This window comes from Glandiceps talaboti, chromosome 6 (assembly GCF_964340395.1).
Source record: "Glandiceps talaboti chromosome 6, keGlaTala1.1, whole genome shotgun sequence".
Taxonomy (NCBI): Eukaryota; Metazoa; Hemichordata; class Enteropneusta; family Spengelidae; genus Glandiceps; species Glandiceps talaboti.
Genome location: NC_135554.1, coordinates 21,904,552 through 21,924,625, shown reverse-complemented (window position 1 = coordinate 21,924,625; position 20,074 = coordinate 21,904,552). Strand labels below are relative to the sequence as shown.

Below are 20,074 nucleotides of genomic sequence, written 5' to 3'. Positions count from 1 at the left end.
GGGTTGGACAAACACACACAAAAAAAAGACCAACACAAGGGTATTAAGTGATGTGTGTGCTGACCAGAAAGAATTCTTTCTTTTTTTGGCCTAAACTCAGTTTGTGCCACTTTATGCTGATACACTATACAGCTTTTGGACATTAATGATAAATCCTATCTTAATACCTTCATTGTCAGTAACTGGAACACATGGTGTCTCACATTGCTGTATCTGTGGTGGCTTCAGAGATTCACTGCAGTCAAAGGCAGGCAAACCAGTATATGCCCTACAGTCAACACTACGTGATTGCTGGCCTTTACCACATTCAGCAGAACACTGCACCAAAAAGAAAATTACAAATATGTTATTCTGATATTTTACTCATAAAGTTTCAAGCATTTTCATTTATGCATATTTTGAAAACAATCCACTACAGACCACAGTTTGACATGATCAAATTCATTCTAAAAGGTTTGTGATGTCAATTGAAGATAATTTGCAAATCTATGACATATATATTGTAATTTGCATATTTGTGACATCATTTGTAATTTGCATATTTGTGACATCAAATGTTAATTATTTGCAAATCTATGACATCTACATTGTAATTTGCATTTTTGTGACATCATCTGTAGATAATATTTGCATATCTAGGACATCATCTACGATGTAATTTGAATATTTGTATGACATGATTTGCTATAAACACTACCAACTCTCAACTAAAAGATATATTGATTGCATATGTTACTTACCGATCCCCATTCACCAACTACCCACGTAGGAGGTGGACATTCCCCATTGTTACATGGCCTCTTGCTAAGTGGTTTAGTTGCTGCTGGACAATGCTTAGGATGGAGTACTTGTTTCATATCACTGCTGGTACATGTAACACTACGAGTCGTGTGACCAGCTCCACAACTTGGAGTACACTGTTGTCAAGATAGAAAACAGCATGGTTGAAGGCTCAAGTACAGTTACAGTGGAAATCTATATAATTATTTTGGATCTGAAGGATGATGGTTATAAATAATCTCTAAATAATCTTGATTTATACTGGATAGTTCTTTCAGTATGTAAACACTTGTCTCCCAAGAAGTTCAGTGAGGGCCATCCCTCATGGGTTCAGTGTAAATGCAAGAGGAAACCGGAGTACTCAGGAAAAACCTGTGCTGTTCACAAACTGAATAACACTCTTCTTAGTTAAAGTGTTGTAAATTTAACCCGTTTTCGCCAGGCAAGCCTGCGGGTTTGTTGCACTTGGACTGCTAATGGTTTGTGAATGTCATGGTCACCCATTCCAAATCTTCCATAACCCATACATACCCCCACTAAGTCATCCATTCCAAATCTTTCACAACCCATACACACCCACTAAGTCACCATTTTAAATCTTGCATAGCCCATGCACACCCACTAAGTCACCCATTCCAAATCTTCCATAACCCATACATACCCCACTAAGTCACCCATTCCAAATCTTCCACAACCCATACACACCCATTAAGTCACCCATTCCAAATCGTCCATAACCCATACATACCCCACTAAGTCATCCATTCCAAATCTTTCACAACCCATACACACCCATTAAGTCACTCATTTTAAATCTCCCACAACCAAGCACCCATCTTACCTCTCCCCATGGCTTGGCAAACCATACTGGTGGACATTCTTGTGTTCCACAAGTTTCCCTTGATAGTGGTTTACGAGTCTTACATTGGTCTTCTGGGACAGTTTCTTGCTCTTTGGGTCCAATTTTACTGATACAGGCTACACTTCTGACTTTGAAACCGCCTCCACATGTCTGGCTACACAGGGACCATTCTCCTTGGAACCACCTGTTGGTAAGGAAAAACAAACATCAGATTATGCAACCTCAACCACAGGCCCAGACTAAATAAACATTGAACTATTAAAGCTCCTTATAACATTCTATGGATACATCTTCACTCCATTGATATTTTGTGTAAGTGTACCTGAATGTGATGAACCTTGACTTCTACGATCTTGCCAGAAGACACTTCAAAAACTTGTCAATGGGGATGCGACGTTGATACACGGTTCTCATAAGATATAGCCAGGGTAATATAGATATTAATAAATAAAGTAAGAACTTGTACAGCACAAAAATCCAAAAATTAACGCAATTGTTCACAGGCACTTCACAATAGAAAATTTAAGATTATCAAATGCACATCTTAAAAAAAATAAAAATAAAAATATTATTCATTTCATTTCATGGTTACTTCATAATAAAAAGAAGTAACTTACTCTGATGGACAAGGCTCAGTGTTACATGGCCGTCTCCTGTCTACTGGTTTGGTGTTCTTGTCACAGAAAGAATCAACAACTTCAGTTCTGTCATCACTACGTACACAAATGACTGGCGCTGTTGACTCACCTACGAACAAAATTATTTAAAAGAGTCAGTTAATAAATTCCTTCCTTTTATTGCGATGATTACGAAATATTGAGTTTTGAACCTCTGAATTTAATACATCACTAAATGTATAAAAGATAGCATATTTCTCTCCTTCCCCTTGTGTATTGCCAGTTAGATTAATTTGTGCTCACTGAACCATTCCCTAGTGATCACATGACCCTGACTAGCCAATCTGGTCTACCTAGGTTATCCATTTCCTTAACACTGAGGGCGCTCTTGATTCCAAATCATTATGCTCTGTATATCTTTCATCTACATGTATGACAGTATGCATTTTTTGTATTTTTTTTTTAAAATTGTATCGGTGCTTCGCCGCTGTAAGTTGTGTATATACACTTTATACAAATGCCAACTTTATGCTCGTGTAACATGGTTTTACACCTGAGTAAATTTATCCATGTCTGAACATATTATTAGACTAAAAGTACACACATGCACACATTCAAAAGTAATAAGTATATTTAGAATGTAATACCATACAGGTGCGCAAACAGTAATATGTAAATTAGCCTCTCGCTTCATACAGGTGCACACAAAGTTATATATAAATTATACTTAAATATATACAAATGATAATATGCACACAAAGTAATATGTAAATAAGACTTACCACCAGCACAAGTTGCAGAACATTCAGACCATGGTACGTGTTCCCAAGAAAATGTTACTTCATCATCACCACTGCCTGTTCTTGTAACTGGTACGTTATATTGATATGTTACACCCTTGTTGGTTTCTTGTAGTAGCAGCTGTCATTAGAAACATCATTATTATGTCATTAAGTCTGACAGGACAGGTTTTTGGGGGTTTTTTTTTAAGTGTTTTAACGGGACAGTTACTTTAAGCCTTTCTCTCAAACCTGTACATTTCTGTGATTGTTCTACATCAGAAAACTGAAGATTATGAGGTGAAAATAATTTTTTTTTCTCTCACAAAAATTTTTGAAGTCGCACTTCATTCAAAAATAATCCAATGTTGATTTATCCATGGCTTAATTAACTAATCAATCAATCAATACTATTAATTTACCAATCATTTATTTATTTGTAAAATCATATCTTCGATGCCAATATTACATATTACAGTTTTTGGTCTTTCCTCTTCTATGTTTACACATTTTTACACGGGTTTATTGGATTCATTAGAGCTTTTTGTTCATTTTCTGTATTCTTATTCTTTTACTTCGTACTGGTATTTTAGCCGTTGAAAAAGACTGTGCACAGTCGAAAAAAGTTGGGATTCAAATAAAGCAGAAGTTTTAGGCATACTTAGACGAGTCCTTTTATTCGAACGCAAAATATTCCTTTTTCCATAATTTTGTCGTTGTTGAGGAATATAAACTTTAAATTACCATGACGATGAGATCTTGATTAGTTGGTCCAGATGCAGTCAGGACTTCTGGTTCATCAGGTGGTCTTTCGTATTTGAAGGTCGTTCCGGCAACATCGTATGAACTTGGCCAATCAATCGTCCACTGTCCATTTACATAGTAATCATCATTAACTGACTTTAGGGCTGAAAAAATGAAAAATTCACTTTAAATTTGATTCAACAAGTGTACTGTTATTGAAAGCACAAGTTTCATTATTCCCATTTTTTTCCGAACAGAACTTAAAGGCCCATAATTCAAGCCCTGGTTGTCACGTTAGTGCTATCAGAAAAGCATTAAGGATTACATGGTGTCACTTTTTGTTCTGGACCAACTTTTTCACTATCCTGCAACACAACTATTTTCTAACCCTTAAATTCTAATCAGACTTGTGTAGTTGAGGGTACAAACCACCCATATGTACTTGCTTATGTTGACTAGTGCCCTCTATCAGCAGCTATGGAAAATCACACTATATACTTACCAAGATAATTTTTAGAGATAGATATTTCACTGATGTTAATATGAACAGATCCCCTAGGTATAGTAATAACTTCTTGGTAGGACCCCCCAGGTAAGTCTTCTGTAACAATGCCAGCAACAATCTCGCACGTACTGCCGTCACCACCACAAACACGACATCGATCTTCTTTGGCTTCGGAATTGAGCATTTTATCACAGCCAACGTGCTGTGGAAAAGAAATGACAATGAAATATAAGAAAATAATAACATGTAGTAATACAGAGTTACATGAGCAAACTAGCAAAGATGTCAACAAACATTTTAACCGTGTACGACTACGTAATTTGAAGTACACAGTGTATTTTGGTTATGGACATATTTGCAAAATTTCAAAATACTACTGGTAACACAAGTAAAAATTGAAAACGCTGTTTTTACCATCATTTTGACAAAGTACTAAAATGTGATACATTTTTCTTACCCGACATTGTCCAAATATCATTTTGACAAAGTACTAAAATGTGATAAATGTGTCTTACCCAACACTGTCATATTTTTGACAAAAGTACTAAAATGTAATAAATGCGTCTTACCCAACACTGCCATATAATTTTGACACTGTCATATCATTTTAACAAAGTACTAAAATGTGATAAATCTGTCATATATTTTTGACAAAGTACCCAACACTGTCATATACTTGAGTACTAAAATGTAATAAATGTGTCTTACCCGACATTGTCCATTGATACAAATATCCAGACTATCTTTGCTACAGCGAGTACCGTCGATGACCTGGGGTGATTTCTCAGTATAGAAGTGATAATTTACAGCCAAACAATGGAGCGCACACTTCTTGACTTGAGAGCCAGTAAAAGGTTTCCATGTGTGATATTTATTATTGAAAAGTTCGTTGTCGTACTTTGAACATTGCAACTCACGGAAATCACGAGAATTGGGCTCACAGTCCTATGATAGAAAAAAACCCAGAATATTGGCAAAGTTAAGAAAAATGACGGTGAGCAGAATTATTACCATGAATGAAACAGAAGCTGGTATTCAAAATGTGGAGGAAGTTGAAAGAAACCAATGCAATCTAGTGTTTTCATTAAGGGTTGTAAGCAGGTAAAATCTACCTGAGTTCCCTAAACATTTTACTAGGGTTCCTTAGTTTTTTTTTTGTTGTTGTTGTTCTTTTTTGTGAAGGGTGGTTAAAGTAGGAAACATCTACCAGAGTTCTAAAGTCATAAAACAAGAGTTTTTTACAAGTGTTTTATTAAGGGTGGTAAGTAATCAGAGTTCTCAGTCATTTTACCAAGCTTCCCTACCACTCTCAGTAAGTAGGTAAAATCTACCTGACTTCCCCAATCATTTTTATCAGGGTGTCCGTAACAGTGTTTTTGTTAAGGTGGTAAAGTAGGTAAAATCTGCCTAGTTATACGATCGATTTTGCTAGGATTCCCAGGCATAATTATGCTGAAATGTATGACAAACTGTGTCAATTTTACCCGATTTCTGCCTCTCTGCTACAGGGTCTCCCAAACCTTGACAAAAACTATAGCAATTGCACGAGACCATCAAAGTCATGCTGTAGATAACATTTCCAAATCTGTTGATTAGCCCACTGGTAAGAACCCCCGCCCCACCCTATTCCCCCCTCCCTCCCCCCGATTTTTTAAATCAGAAACTTAATGAATCAAAATACACAAGTTTAGCAGTGGCGATGTCATTTTCATCATATTTACTATTTTGATACTTACATCAGTATTACAAGACTTATACTTTTTCCTTTCACCGATACAAAATTTTCCACCATGAGCCGGTCTGTGAATAGATAAAATATCACCATCGTTTACAAAACATTATGGTATCATTTTGTGGTATTTCAGTCTTCAGATATCAGTGTTTTCCCTTCACAAAGTCACAAGATGGTGATGTTCAAAAAGATGCTTAAAAACTACAAGGTGCTTTTACGCTATATTCCAAAACACTATACTTCATGCAAATATGTTATGACAACAGTCACCAAACACAATATTCTACCATCTTGGTATACACCTGGAAACTACAGAAACTGCAACTCACTCAGACACTTTTATTTTCTCTTTTCTGTACGTGATAGTGAAACTTTAGGTTTTTTTTCTGCAATAATCTAAATGATTACAATGTCTCTATTGAGATTGGTTGTCCTGAAACAGGTGTGTTATAGGTATTTCTTGTTTCTGCATGAAATTCAAGTTTCTCTTTCATGTTTTTTTTTCTTTGCTTCTTTGATGCCTCTTTTCTGCCAACAGAAAATCTTGGTGACACAGAACACTTCAAATGTTTTAGAGGGATACTTTTTCAGCAGACAATTGAGTGTCACGCTTATTTGTGTGTGTGTGTGTGTGTGTGTGTGTGTGTGTGTGTGTTTGTGTGTTTGCCTGTGTGTCTATCTGTCTGTCTGCCTGTGTCTGTACACATGTCTGTGTGTGTGTGTGTGTGTGTGTGTGTGTGTGTCTGTGTGTCTGTGTCTGTGTCTGTGTATGTGTCTGTATGTCTGTGTATTAATTTTTTTTGGTTTCACTAACATCATTTTTTTCCCAGCCAAAATGAATCATGGTCACAGCACTGTTACAGAACCCTACCTCGGACTATCACAATGTCTCTCTGATGTAGACACACCACCTCCACAAGTTCTAGAGCAGACACCCCATGATGTCCACTCTCCCCATTGTCCATCAATGGCTAGTGGTCGATGTCCAAATGGTACACATTCTCCTTGGTAGCACCACTGTCAACAGAAACACATACAATTCAGTAATCCCCTTCAACACATTAGTACAAATCTCTGTCAGATATGGACTGATATCAAAGCAAAAAAAATTAAATTAAAAAAAATTATTACAAAATTAAAATTAAAATTAAAAATTGAAAAAATTAAAAACTTGCAACTTACCCTATCATTATCTCCATTAATCAAACATTTTGTACCTTCTGCGGCTGGAATGCTGTTAGTAACACATCGATTATTTTTACTTATACACCAAAGTTCCCGACAGACTTCCTATGGAAATAAACATGTACCATAATATATCACATATCTATTCAGTTTACTTTAGTTAGAATGAATTATCAAAATGTTTTGCAGCTAAATATGAAGGAAAAAAAAAAGTTGTGTAAAAACAAAACAAATATGTTGAGGGCGCTCTTTATAAATACGGTATGTCCTGTTGATCAGTCAACTACAGTACGAGTATACACCTACATAAATGAACATTTGAACTAAGTGAGATAACAAAAATAGACATGATTTATGTTGCCTAAAAATTGATGAAATTTGAAGAAATTCATAGATGGAATGTATCACATATAGAACCTGATACATATATGTATCCTTTTTAGCTTTGTAGAATAGTTATTACACATGTCATTTTTTTTCCACATCACTGATAAGTTTTTAATCATTTTATACTCACTAAATATTTACACTGACTTGACTGTTCACCATGTTGTAGTTTACACTGTTCATCAGCACTATGGACTTGTCCAGGCATCTCTGTAGGCTGCAAGTTATCCACAACGGAGGGAGAATTATTGAGGCATGTACCCCAACCTGCACTGAAATAGGAAAGTAAACACATCACAGTTAGTGCTGGTGACCAAAAACCAAAACGTTGTTGCCCCATTGTATACTATAACTAACTACTAGACAGTTAACAGAAATTGTCAGAGGACATTTGCATCTAGAGTTTGGTGATACACGGTTATGTGTCAGGCTACCACAAGTGTCTATGGGGGGGGGGGGGGGGGGGGATTGCCACGTTGACTGTTCTATAGACCTTGCTATGAACTATTTGCATATGCAAATGAAGTTTTAATTCTCATTTCATGAAAATTACATATATAGACCAATTTGGAAAAAAAGAAGGGGGATTGTGTTAACAGTAATTGGCCTTTCAGACTATGTGAAACTGTCAATCAATATGTTAATTGGTATACCATAGTGATAATAAGTACGTAAGATTAACGGCTCCTGGTACAACATCAAATTAAACAGATAAATGACAAGATGTAATCGGAATAGTACAATGCAGGCCTGACTATATGCCAAGTACGGTATAATAATTATAATAGTTTATTGTTTGGTGTGCTGGTCACAAGCAATGTTTATCATCTACACTATTCTAATTAGCATTCATAGGGTCAATATGTGATATGCATCGATTATATATGCATGAAGGATTTCACCTGTATAAGCTCTCAAATATGTGCAGTGATTTTTTTTTTCAAAATGGCAAACACGGGACTACATTGTTCTCCAATAAGCTGTCTGCAGAACAGGTAAATCCATTTTTGTTTTAAATTGAGTTTGTTGTATTAATGTCCAAATATGTAACCTGTAACCACCGATTATAAAATACACTTAAAATGATAATTGTTTCTATCAAAAGGGCAATATACATGCTGCCATAGCAACCATTAATACCATCACAGGATCCCAACACAAGATGTTGATTTCATATACTGATGCATGCGAGTGCATAAACTGAAATATTTCTTGTTGTTACACTTCTGTAATCCATCACATTAGGCTAACCATTATACGAGTACAAACAACCATGAATCTGTCAATCTAGACAGTTCCTGATAAAGCATGGCAATTTCATAAGTCAGCATATAAAAAAAATCTCTGTAAACTTACTCTAGGAATCCACTGACATATTTCTTACTGCATGATGACCACTCAAAGGGATCTGTATTACTTGTTAGTTGTGAGGCCATAATCTTGGCTTGTTCATGACCAGGGGTACCACAGGAATTGCCTCTCCCATCATGCTGCATTCCAAAACTAGGCAGGAAGAAAAAGAGAAATAGAATCAGAACTTCTCACAGTTTCATTTATATGTTGAAACACTTGGTGGAAAGTACATCATAAGGACTTGATATTTGATTATTTCCCTTGATGCAACATCTGGAAACCTGTCCTACTCTCACTACTAAGTGCATTGTGGGAGTGTTTAGTCAATTGTGTCCGAGGTACTTTTGTTCAGAAATGAAATTGGGGACAAACAACATTAAGGAGATACACTTAATAAGCCAACATTTCTTCTTCTTTTTTTTTTATATTCAAAATAACAGATATGCTTAGACATGACGGATGTACAGATCATACTGAATACTTCAGACTAGACTTCAGTCGGTGTTGCATTTTTGGACAAAGTTTGCTGTGCTCTTTGTTTTGTTTTTTAATTCAGGGACACGCTTTTGTTATTTTGTGTTCTTCATCCAGACAGTTGACTGATACCAATCAATTAAGCTCTGTGATGGCTAACTGGAAGATTTTTTAATATGATGTACATACATAACTAATAGATTAGATTTGTTCATCTGTTGATTCTCTGAAGGATTTTCTGATTATAGAACATTGAACCCAAAGATAATCACTTAACCTGTTCTTATCTTTTCTATGTATGCTTGGTATCTGAACAGCTACAGAAATTAAAAAACGAAGTCTTCATTCTAAGACAAAAAGCCTGTCTGACCCTGTCCAAGACCAAACTGTTCATTCTTGTTTCTTTTTTTCCTTTGCCCAGGCTTGGCCCTGGTTTAAGTGTTAACATGACCAAATCACAGACATGTGGGGTGCGCACCCTCACTTGACTCAAAGTCAACTGCTAGACTGACAAATATTTGTTTTTAAATGTTCAAGGCTGAAAGGTAACAGCACTGTTAAAGTTGGGTCACTCAGGCCATGGATAAACGACATTTGGTATCTTAAGATTTCAAAGTGGTAAAAAACAAAAAACAAAAAACTACATAAAATATGGATAAAACGTCATACCGTGTACTGATTGAGAAAAAGGAATGTTTGCAAGCTCTGAGTGGGGTAAATGACTAAATTAAGACACTAAGTTGTCAGTATATATCTCTACAGACATCCAATTAAGCAGGGAACTTAGTACCATGTTGTCTAAACCTAACGTGAACCTTCACCTTAGTTCAAGCCCCTCTTATTATTGTTGCACAAACAGATGAAATTCTTCCACAAATGTTTACCTTCAAGCGAAAATCTACAAGGCATTTATCGGAGGTCCGTTTGTGTGATTTAGGTATGAATTCAATCAAGTTTAGAATGTTAGCCCTAAATGACCACTTTGGTGGTGATAGAAATAAACACACAGGGTCGTTACTATCAGTGTTTGTTTGGTACAATTATTCTGAAATCCAGGTTCAGTACAATGGAGTCATTTTTTTTTCAGCACTCATCATTGTATACACTATGTATAAACAAAACATTCAAGAGAAGCTGACAAGATTTTGAAAAGAACTTGTAAGCTATTTCCAAAATTTGGGTCAGTATGACTGAATCGTTTTGTATGACACGTAGGATTTACAAATTACTGTACCAGTGTGTAAAGTACACATCAGCTTTCTATGGGAACGTACAAGAAAATTTAGAAGATTTTCAACAAACCTTTTAAGTTATTTCCAAAAATTTTGGTCAGTATCACTGAATCGTCTTGTACAACTCTTACATACAAACCGAAAGCTTTCTACAAACATTTACATGAATTTTGACGTTATTTGTGCTTTACGTAAAGAAAAAAACTCTTCTTAACTTTTCTAGTACTGATGAAGTTGTTTGTACCATGTATTTTTTTCCTTTTCATTCTGGAATTTTGTAGAGTAGCATTTGTTTTTAGAATATTAGTCGTAAGTAAAAAACATTTTTTATTTCTGTACATTTTATTGATAGTTGGTGTAGGTGACCTAACATTTATACTATAATTTCTCTTACGAGAGATAATAAAGTTTTCCAGGGTCTTGTATCATTGTAACGTAAACCATGACTTACTTGTGCCCCATTTCATGTGCTATGGTGAATGATGTAGCAAGTCCCATGTCTTCATTGATACTGCAACTCCTGTCAGGGTTACACATTCCACCTACGGGTGCCAAACCTTCACAAAAACAAAAACAGAAGAATTTCAACATCCTCATTTTCTGTCTGATACAATATGTCCGTTTCCCAAAACTATCTTTTCACTACATTCCGCTTTTTCTTGATTTCACCACTTTTTGACATAATTGTACAGGATTACTAGATTTTTTATTCGTCTGAATTTTTGGCCAATTTCTCTTTCCCACAATGCAACATTTCATTGGCACACAAGATGGATATTGGGGCTATTCAGTTTCAACAAACTGTTGTATTGTATGATGTGAATATTTGATGCTAACTGTTGCACTATGGGAAATAAGTATTGGACCTTTTATCTCTTGTATTGCGGAGAGTTAATCTTTTTTTTACAACTGGTGTATAGTTTGGTATTGACTTACCTAAAGTACCACATGGCTCATTCAGTTTGGCGCAAATATCATACCTGGAACGACAAGAAACATCTCACAATTATCAACTATTCATATTATCTTGAAATTATTACCTATCATTTCTAACAAGCATCTCTGCCAAACATCACAAGAATCTGAATGAGGACACAAAGGAACAGCTGAATTTTTTTTTTTTTAATAGAAATATTGGTGACCAGATATTTTCTCAGCTTTGTGAATTCACATGGTCGTCATGGTGAGCGTCAATCACCATGACTTTGATAAATACTGCATATGGCACAGATGTCATAGGCTGAACCCTCGTAAAGTGAGCCACAAATCATAACCATGTGCCGTTATTGTCAACTACTACCAGGGACACTTGTCACTCTAAAGAATTTTCTAAAGTTTATGCATTTGACTTTGAATTTGAACAGTAAATGTGGTTTTACCATCAATGAACTTGACACACAGAGTCCAAGTGATCAGACAGCCTTGACTTGTTAGAATGGCAATGCCATATGGTAAATGTCAAATCCTTAGAGTTAATGACAGTGAAGACATTGGGGTGATGACAGTGAGGAAATTGGGGGTGATGACAGTGAGGAAATTGGGGGTGATGACAGTGAGGAAATTGGAGGTGATGACAGTGAGGAAATTGAGGGTGATGACAGTGAGGAAATTGAGGGTGATGACAGTGAGGAAATTGAGGGTGATGATAGAGAGGAAATTGGGGGTGAGGACAGTGAGGAAATTGAGGGTGATGACAGTGAGGAAACTGAGGGTAGTGTTGAGAGTTATGACAACAAATGAATTTGGGGTTAATGACAACCAGTAGACTGCATAGAGAAAATACAAATAAACGTAGACAGAATATTGCAACTGGTAACAACACACAGACAAGTGAGTAAACAAGTGTCCTTTTTATACCCCATCCCAACCACCCCCATCACGATCATCCTCAGGTTGAAGCAACACATAACAGAACAAACCAAATCAAAAATACAAATATTTTACCAACAATTTGAACCCCGTTATTTTCAACTTTGAGAAATCACATCTCCATGGCGAGGGTCAACACCTGGACTCTATCTGTTCACAATTATCTCTGTAAACTTTTCCATATTCATTTTATTTGATGAAGTCCCGGTAGCCAGCAACTAAAATATTCCATGAGCGCTGGGGTTATCTAGACCAGGTGAGTCAACACTATTGTTGATAGAAACTAATCCAAAATCAACAAATGAATTTGGATGACCCAAAAGAAAGGATGTTGACAAACAAAATATGGTCTGTCGCTACCGGCAACAATACAATGATGTAAAGGGGGATGTTAGGGGGGAAATACATTTGCGATGACTTTTAAACATGTTTTTGACATTGTTATTGACTTTGTTGAGAGTACAGGATGGGGTACTTGGGAGTCTGCAGTGAAGTCAACAAAGCTACAGTAAATATTTATAAATCTTACAGTGGAGTAGAGAACAAACACACTGACACTTCACTTTCCAGAATCAACATTTTAGATTACACATTACTGAGATAAGCGACAAAGAGTAAACCCTGGCTCAAACAAGTGTTGGTTTTCAATCATCTGCAATATAGGATGTTTCAGATCTGTGATTTATCAAAAACTCAGTTTCCAAGTTACTCTGTCCAAATTGGTTACCAACCTTGACAGACAGTATGGAACTGTAGAACAATGTTCTGACTATTATGCAGACAACCTACAGACTGACATTTCCTGCACTTTGGTGATCATTATGTCTGTTTGATGACCTTCCACTGAATAAATTATGATCATAAAATCACATCTATTTTATAGCCGGTGCTTTTAGGTGATAATAACCAAGTGGGAAAGTAAACAGGAAGAAGTATTCTTTGTAGTTACTCTGGTGCCCTGAAGTCATTTGGTCTGGTCTACTTATCAAATGTTGCCTGTCTGAAAGCCTTGTGCCTAAATTGTCACCATTTTACCAACATTTCTGTCATGGCAGGAAAACATTTCATCAACAAAAGAATAATTATGACCAGGTATAACCAGGACACATGTCAGCTGTAGGGTAGGTGGCCTAGCGATTTAGCTATCTGACTGGACAGTTGGCAGCTTGACAGATGAACGACATCTTAAAGCCTGGATAGCCAAGTCTCTGGGCTACCTAAAGTCTAGTCTTTCTAGAGGCTGGATTTGTTATTCAGTTACAGTTGTTATTAATCACATCAATAGCAGTCACAAACACAGCCAGTAAACAGACTAGCGACAAGCCAAATATATGGTAGGGTGCAGACTCAAAATGGCCACCATTTGGCCAAGTATGGCTGAGCATCTAATATTTAAAGGCCCATCCCTGGCAGATTTGGTTTAAAATTTAGATGTGCAAAATAGTTATCTGTCAGTCATAGACTGGTCCAGAGCTATCAAAGAATGATGCTATCTAAGGATACATTATGTGCAGTGTGCCCTCTAACGATAGCCAAATTTTGTTGTTGCAAGTCAAAATGAGAAAAACTGGGATTTCTTGTGAGTCATCACATACTAAGAGATAGGGGAACACCAAATTTTGGTGCGTCACTAGAAATTGTGTGCGTCAGTGGCGCGTCAAATTGGCTTAGAGTGCACGCTGATCATGTGGTAGTTATTAGGAAACCAATTCGTACCTTGTAATAAGAACAGCATTATCATGATGTGAAAGGCCTTCTTCTAAGACTTGTTTAGAATTAGGATCTGGATTGTTTCTTTGTTGCCATGTACAGAAACTTTCTAGTGATTTGTCAGCGTTGTGATTTATTTCCAGATCTTGCTGTTTGAGGATGAAAATATAAGAGACAATAATTTATTCATTAGTCAGAAATTTGATGATGTCCGCATATCATGCCGGATAAAAAAATGTTAAAATTATAGAAGACAAGTGTTACATATTCAGATCTCATCCCTCCATCCCTCCTGTCCGAGTTACCACTTTCTCTTTCCTAGCTCTATGAGTGTTCTCTCGGCCCTCACTCTCTGTGCAGTCTCACTTCCCCCTTCTCTCTCTCCCCTTGACTTTCCCCTTTTCTCTTAGAGAGTTTACCTTTCACTTGGAGTTCATCCATTCCATCCCTTGACCCCACTCCCCTCTTTTGCCCTCCCTTCCCCTTGTTCTGAGTTGACACATTCTTTCTACCCTTGCTCTTAGAGTACTCTCACTCCCTTGTCTCTTTTTCCTCCTGTTACTCTCTGACTTAACCCTTTCATTCCCAGAGACGACATTGGAATAAATAGAAACTTGATTGTAAGAACATTTTCTAAAATTTAAGAATATTACTTCATTGGGAAGTAATATTTCTTGAATTCTGGTCTAAAATAAAGTTGATCTTTTTCCAAAAATTACAGAGAAACAAGAATTTTTGTTCAAAAATTTTGGCGGGAAAGTTTCTAGTCCTGAAAGGGTTAACACAATATTTTAAATCTTACCTGGTCTTTCATAACAATGACCATCCTACTAACCACCACATTGATAGAGTTACCAATACTGGCATCATGATACAGGCTAGCAACCTGACCTCCAGGAAAAACACAAACAAACATACATTATGAAATTGATTAAACAAACTAACAAAATACACAGAATGCAATGAAACGTCACAAAAACAATAGAAAATTATAAAACGAACAGAATGATGAAAAAAAATATTTGAGATATTCTGAAATATATTAAAACACAAATCATTATTTATTAACAAATCAATTCTGGCAAGGCTCAAAAAAAATGTGAACTTTGGTTTCTTATCTATAACTCCACTTTTTACTTTCTGATTTGTTTACATCTGCAAAAAGTATTGGTATGTATGTTGGTGGGAGTGCATGGTGAGCAGGGAACTTTTGGGAGGTGGTGGGTGGGTGGGAGGGGGGTTTAAATGCCATCACACTTGATATGGTTTTATTATCTCACAGTATAGAGAACTTGCCACAGGAAGACCATGACAAGTGTCAGGGTTAGGGGGTTGGGGGAATACAAGCACTGGGTGGGGGCGGGGGGGGGGGGGGGATGGGCTAACAAGAATATTTTGGTGTTACTTTTCTTAGCTTTAATTAATTTTTAGCCTGAATTTCATGGAAAATGATTTAGCGTATGTAAAGAATGTGGTTGATTCCACAACTAATCTTTGAAGAATTACATCATTAAAATAAAAGTGGAGTTTATAGTCTGGTTCACTAAGTCCACTAATGAAATTGTTACAGTTCGGTTGGCACACTTTTGAAGTATGGATATATTGTGAAACAATTTGTCACATTTTACAATCTTGGACAGAAACAATAATTTGACTTGTTCGTTTGTTACTCCAAAATTCTCAAATCTCAGTATTCACCTTGCAATTTGCATATGCAAATGAAAGTCGGTACATTTGCATATGCAAATAAATATGCTTGTATGTTTGATTGATAACACATAGTGGAGGAATCTCTCTCCATGTTTTAGGTGTCCTGGATTGACAAATGGCTGAAGACCATGGAACCTTGAAGAATATGGCAGGCCAGCATGAGTAGCCATGAAGAACATATTGAGTTCCAACCAAGGGAATCGGCCCCACATAATTACATCTGTCTACGTTTACTTTTGTGAGAATTTTTTAGGATTAAATAAAAGGGCGAAAAGGTTACATTGTATGATCAAGTTACGGGTACAACTTAAACTGAGTATCATTTCCACTGGTACTGTTCCACAGTACTGAACTCAACATATCCCAAGCTGCTTGTTTTGGGCACTACATAATCTTTTGCTGATTTGTGAAAATTTCAGGATTTTTTCATCTAAATTTATCAACCGATATTTCCAATCTAGTGTAACTATGCAGCTCCACAATCCTAACAACTCGTACCTTCACTGATTGCCAGTTTTTTAAAACTTTCCTTAAAATTTTAACTGAATATTATATAGATCTTGTTCCATTATCAGGTTTCTAAATATGGTACATTACACCTTGACGTCATGTCGCAGTTCAATGTTTGAGCGCCTCTTAATGATGTCACTAATTAATTCATTAAAATTAATCTATTCATTTTATTCATGAGGAACTGAAAATCTAACTATAACTCACACCAAAGATTATTCCATGACTTTCACTAAGCAGTAACCCCCCCCCCCCACCCCCCCCACCCCCCGCAGCCTTTTTGGGGGATTCCAAGTGTTATTGTTAAGGCAGTATGTAGGCAAAATCTACTTGAGTTCCTATGTCTTTTCACTGAGTTCACCACTAAAATTATGCCTTTCTCTTAGGCTCTTTTCTCAGGCTTTGGCAAAAAACTAAACATTCATATTCCATAAGTTCACAAGTTTTTTGCAGCTAAAGTTGTTTCTAAATTCTAGTTCCTCTCGAATACTGCCTCCCTCTCTGTTACTTGTGTTCTCAAAGCATTGGCCCAAATCACTGATGCATGATCCACAAGTTCACAAGTTTTTCGGTTAATGACCCCTGATTGAAGAATAGGTAATTTCCCCGATTACTCCTTCTATACAAAAGACTATAGTTCATTAATTATGGTTGGTTACATTAACAAGACAACTCATTAAGACATCAAGACACATCCCTGCTTTACTTTTTAGACAACACTGCCGGCTCTTTAAAACATCTACACAATTTGCATACTAACAAAAGACCCGTATTAGAGCACAAGATTTGTTCTACAGCTTTTCAACAACTCGTGTGGTCACCCACCCTCCAACTTTTGTTTATCAAGTTTCCTCTTCTTGTCTTAAATCAAATTAAGGTAGGAACACACTTAATATGAAGTCCGATACTTTAATAATGCTTTCTAGGTAAAAGAGAGCCCCCCCCCCCCTCAAAAATAAAAAGAGCAGTTCACCAATGTCCTAAAATGATACTTTTTTTTTGGTTGCAGCAAAGCAAATGAATTGATAAGACCTCAATTACTTTGCAGACCACCTAGAAAGTTTCTTTCTATACATCAATGGAGGAGAGTTACACACGAAGCCCCTTGGCTACTATATAGATTGTGTGTAAGTATACAACATTTGTTTAGATCAACTACATAGATACAATACAGCTCCATACAGAAGGTTTGTCAAACAAGTGCTCAGAGCTGCCAAGTTAATCGTAAACATTTTATTGGAGAACTGAACACCGGTCAAAGCAGAAATGTCAAATATTACTTCTCAATGACTTTCTACCTTTCAGCATTCATATGGACTTTCCAGCTTGAAAACGACATTTTTTTTCAACCATTTTTCTCTGTTAAGACACTTTAGCTAATGTTTGCAGTATGTTGCATCAAACCATGAATAGGAATAAAAAATATAACCAGTTTAGGTGGCTATCAAAGCCGCATAGATTTTCTGTGGGATATTGGCAGCCATTTTGAATTTTAAAAAAGTACAAATTGTACATGCAAAAACTTTTCGTTTCATATATATATATATTTATGATTCTTGGTTTTTGTGATTACTTTCTCGTTACAAAATCACTTAGATTGCAGATTTAAAATGAGAAAATGGCTCATTAAAAAATAATAAACTGACCGCATACTCACTCTATGAGACACAATTTAAGATCATATCGCTAAGTGTGTTCTTGCTGTATACCAAAAGTCAGTCATAACATGGAAACATTATCACTTCATGATGTGTTATGACAATACACCTGGGGATACCTTCATCAGCACTCTACTTAAAGACCCCTCAGGTCATCAGTTATTTACATAAAAAGTAACAAGTTTTCTGACCTCATAAACTTTACCATTCTAAAAAGTTATTTTGGTCATGTCCGTAAGTGTATTTTTAGTTATAAATTCCTCTGTATTATTGTAATCAAAATATATATATATCCAGCCCCTGATTCCTCTCGAGATTTTCAAAAGATGTCATTAATAAAAAAAATAAAAAAATATTGAAGCTTGTGATTATTTAATGGTGGAAATGTCAATATAAAATGACTGATTCAAGTATACTTTCAGTCTTTTCTAGTGGTGTTTTGATATCCCATGATGCAATGCAGTGTCAAAGGTCATAAGTCGCCCTGTTCCTATTTCCAGCAAATCAGTTCATTCTTTTTTAAATAAAGCTAAATTGGTAAATATTGACGTATAAAGTGTCAAGGTTGTCAAATGTCTGCCTCTCCATTGACAATGGACACTTACTGTAAAACTGGTACACATTTACTGAACACAGGGAACTGTAAGCCTATGATTTCTATAGTAGTTCAAATGTCTTGTACATTGTTATTGTTACAACACTGGTAGGTTGTGAATTTTCAAAATGACATGTGCAAAGTGATTTCCATAATATCAGTCATCCATATTTTGGTGAAATTTCATGAAAAAATTTTGAAAAAAAAAATCTAATTTTTTTCAAAAATGTCAAAAAATTGAAATATCTTTAGGTGTAAGGAAGGTTCGTCCTATCTTTTCTCTTTGATAAATGCTCTCACTGTCAGAAATGTCACTATGCCGCCACCCAACCCTTTTAATTGTATTACAGGGGTCAACTACTTTATACCGTACATAGTTCCTTGCCTAACAACTGTCAACAATTCACAAATATATTCTTAATTACCTATATTCCCTTTCATTTCTCTGGATATGCATATTCTTAACAGATAACCAAATATTTATATACATGCTGGGTTTTTTTCATTAAGAAGTTCATTTTAATAATTCTTGTATTTTTGCCTAAGTTTCCATTTCATTTTTAACAATTTAGTAATTTTTGTATTTTTGCCTAACTGTTCCATTTCATTTGGTCAGTTTACCTACATTTTTAATTTCATTTTTTATTATTTTTGCATTCTAAGAATTAGACTACTTGTCAAGTTAGTTTTATCTTATATTTAATGTCTTATCTCTCATTTTGTAAAAAAAAAAAAAAAAAATCAAAACTCAACTAAGTTTCAGGCAGAGGTAGAACAGTATACAGTCTGTTTTCAATGCAAATTACTGAGTCTTTTGATATCAAAATAATTCATAGGATCTCTCCACATGTGGCATCATTTCAATTCAGTAATACAAATGTCAAAACTCCAGGCAGCAAAGGGGAAAGGTAAATAGCCAAGTGTCTACGTCTAGACAACTCATACAATAACTTTCCTAAGGAACTTTTAAATTACCTGGCCTATGTAGCTAAGTCTATGAAATTCCAAACAATGCCATCTCTATGCCACATTCCTACCAAATTGAATGAAATTTCTCTATTGAAGGCTAATATATTGTGACAAAAATATACCTTTATCCAAATAATATCATCGTGAACCATTTTTTGAAATAAAAAATAACCAGAATTTAAATTACCTACGATTGATTATTTTGTCTTTTTAAAAATTTAGAATTGTGGAAGAAAATTGAGACAAGTTTTTGGCTGATTTTATACACTATAGGTGGCAACTATTTATACTATTAAATTTAAATACAACCTGAAGTACCTAATATTCTGTAAAAATTGTGACACATTTTTAACATCATTTTACTCAGGCATCATTGAAATAATGTAGTGTCATTCATTTTGGT

At 35.6% G+C, this 20,074-nt stretch overlaps 1 protein-coding gene across 1 annotated transcript in view; it reads right to left on the bottom strand.

The window, feature by feature from the left end:
• Positions 1–20,074, bottom strand: part of LOC144436102 (A disintegrin and metalloproteinase with thrombospondin motifs 6-like) — a 56,996-nt gene that overhangs the window by 2,391 nt on the left and 34,531 nt on the right. The window contains exons 6-22 of the mRNA XM_078124788.1: positions 15,032–15,115; positions 14,236–14,378; positions 11,587–11,630; positions 11,102–11,207; positions 8,948–9,094; positions 7,722–7,863; positions 7,202–7,309; positions 6,891–7,036; positions 6,024–6,087; positions 4,996–5,232; positions 4,285–4,489; positions 3,783–3,946; positions 3,042–3,180; positions 2,260–2,389; positions 1,622–1,826; positions 741–917; positions 168–318 (exon numbers count right to left, since the gene is read on the bottom strand). Coding sequence (XP_077980914.1) covers positions 168–318; positions 741–917; positions 1,622–1,826; positions 2,260–2,389; positions 3,042–3,180; positions 3,783–3,946; positions 4,285–4,489; positions 4,996–5,232; positions 6,024–6,087; positions 6,891–7,036; positions 7,202–7,309; positions 7,722–7,863; positions 8,948–9,094; positions 11,102–11,207; positions 11,587–11,630; positions 14,236–14,378; positions 15,032–15,115 — 2,392 coding nt within the window. The remainder of the gene's footprint in view (positions 1–167; positions 319–740; positions 918–1,621; positions 1,827–2,259; positions 2,390–3,041; positions 3,181–3,782; positions 3,947–4,284; positions 4,490–4,995; positions 5,233–6,023; positions 6,088–6,890; positions 7,037–7,201; positions 7,310–7,721; positions 7,864–8,947; positions 9,095–11,101; positions 11,208–11,586; positions 11,631–14,235; positions 14,379–15,031; positions 15,116–20,074) is intronic.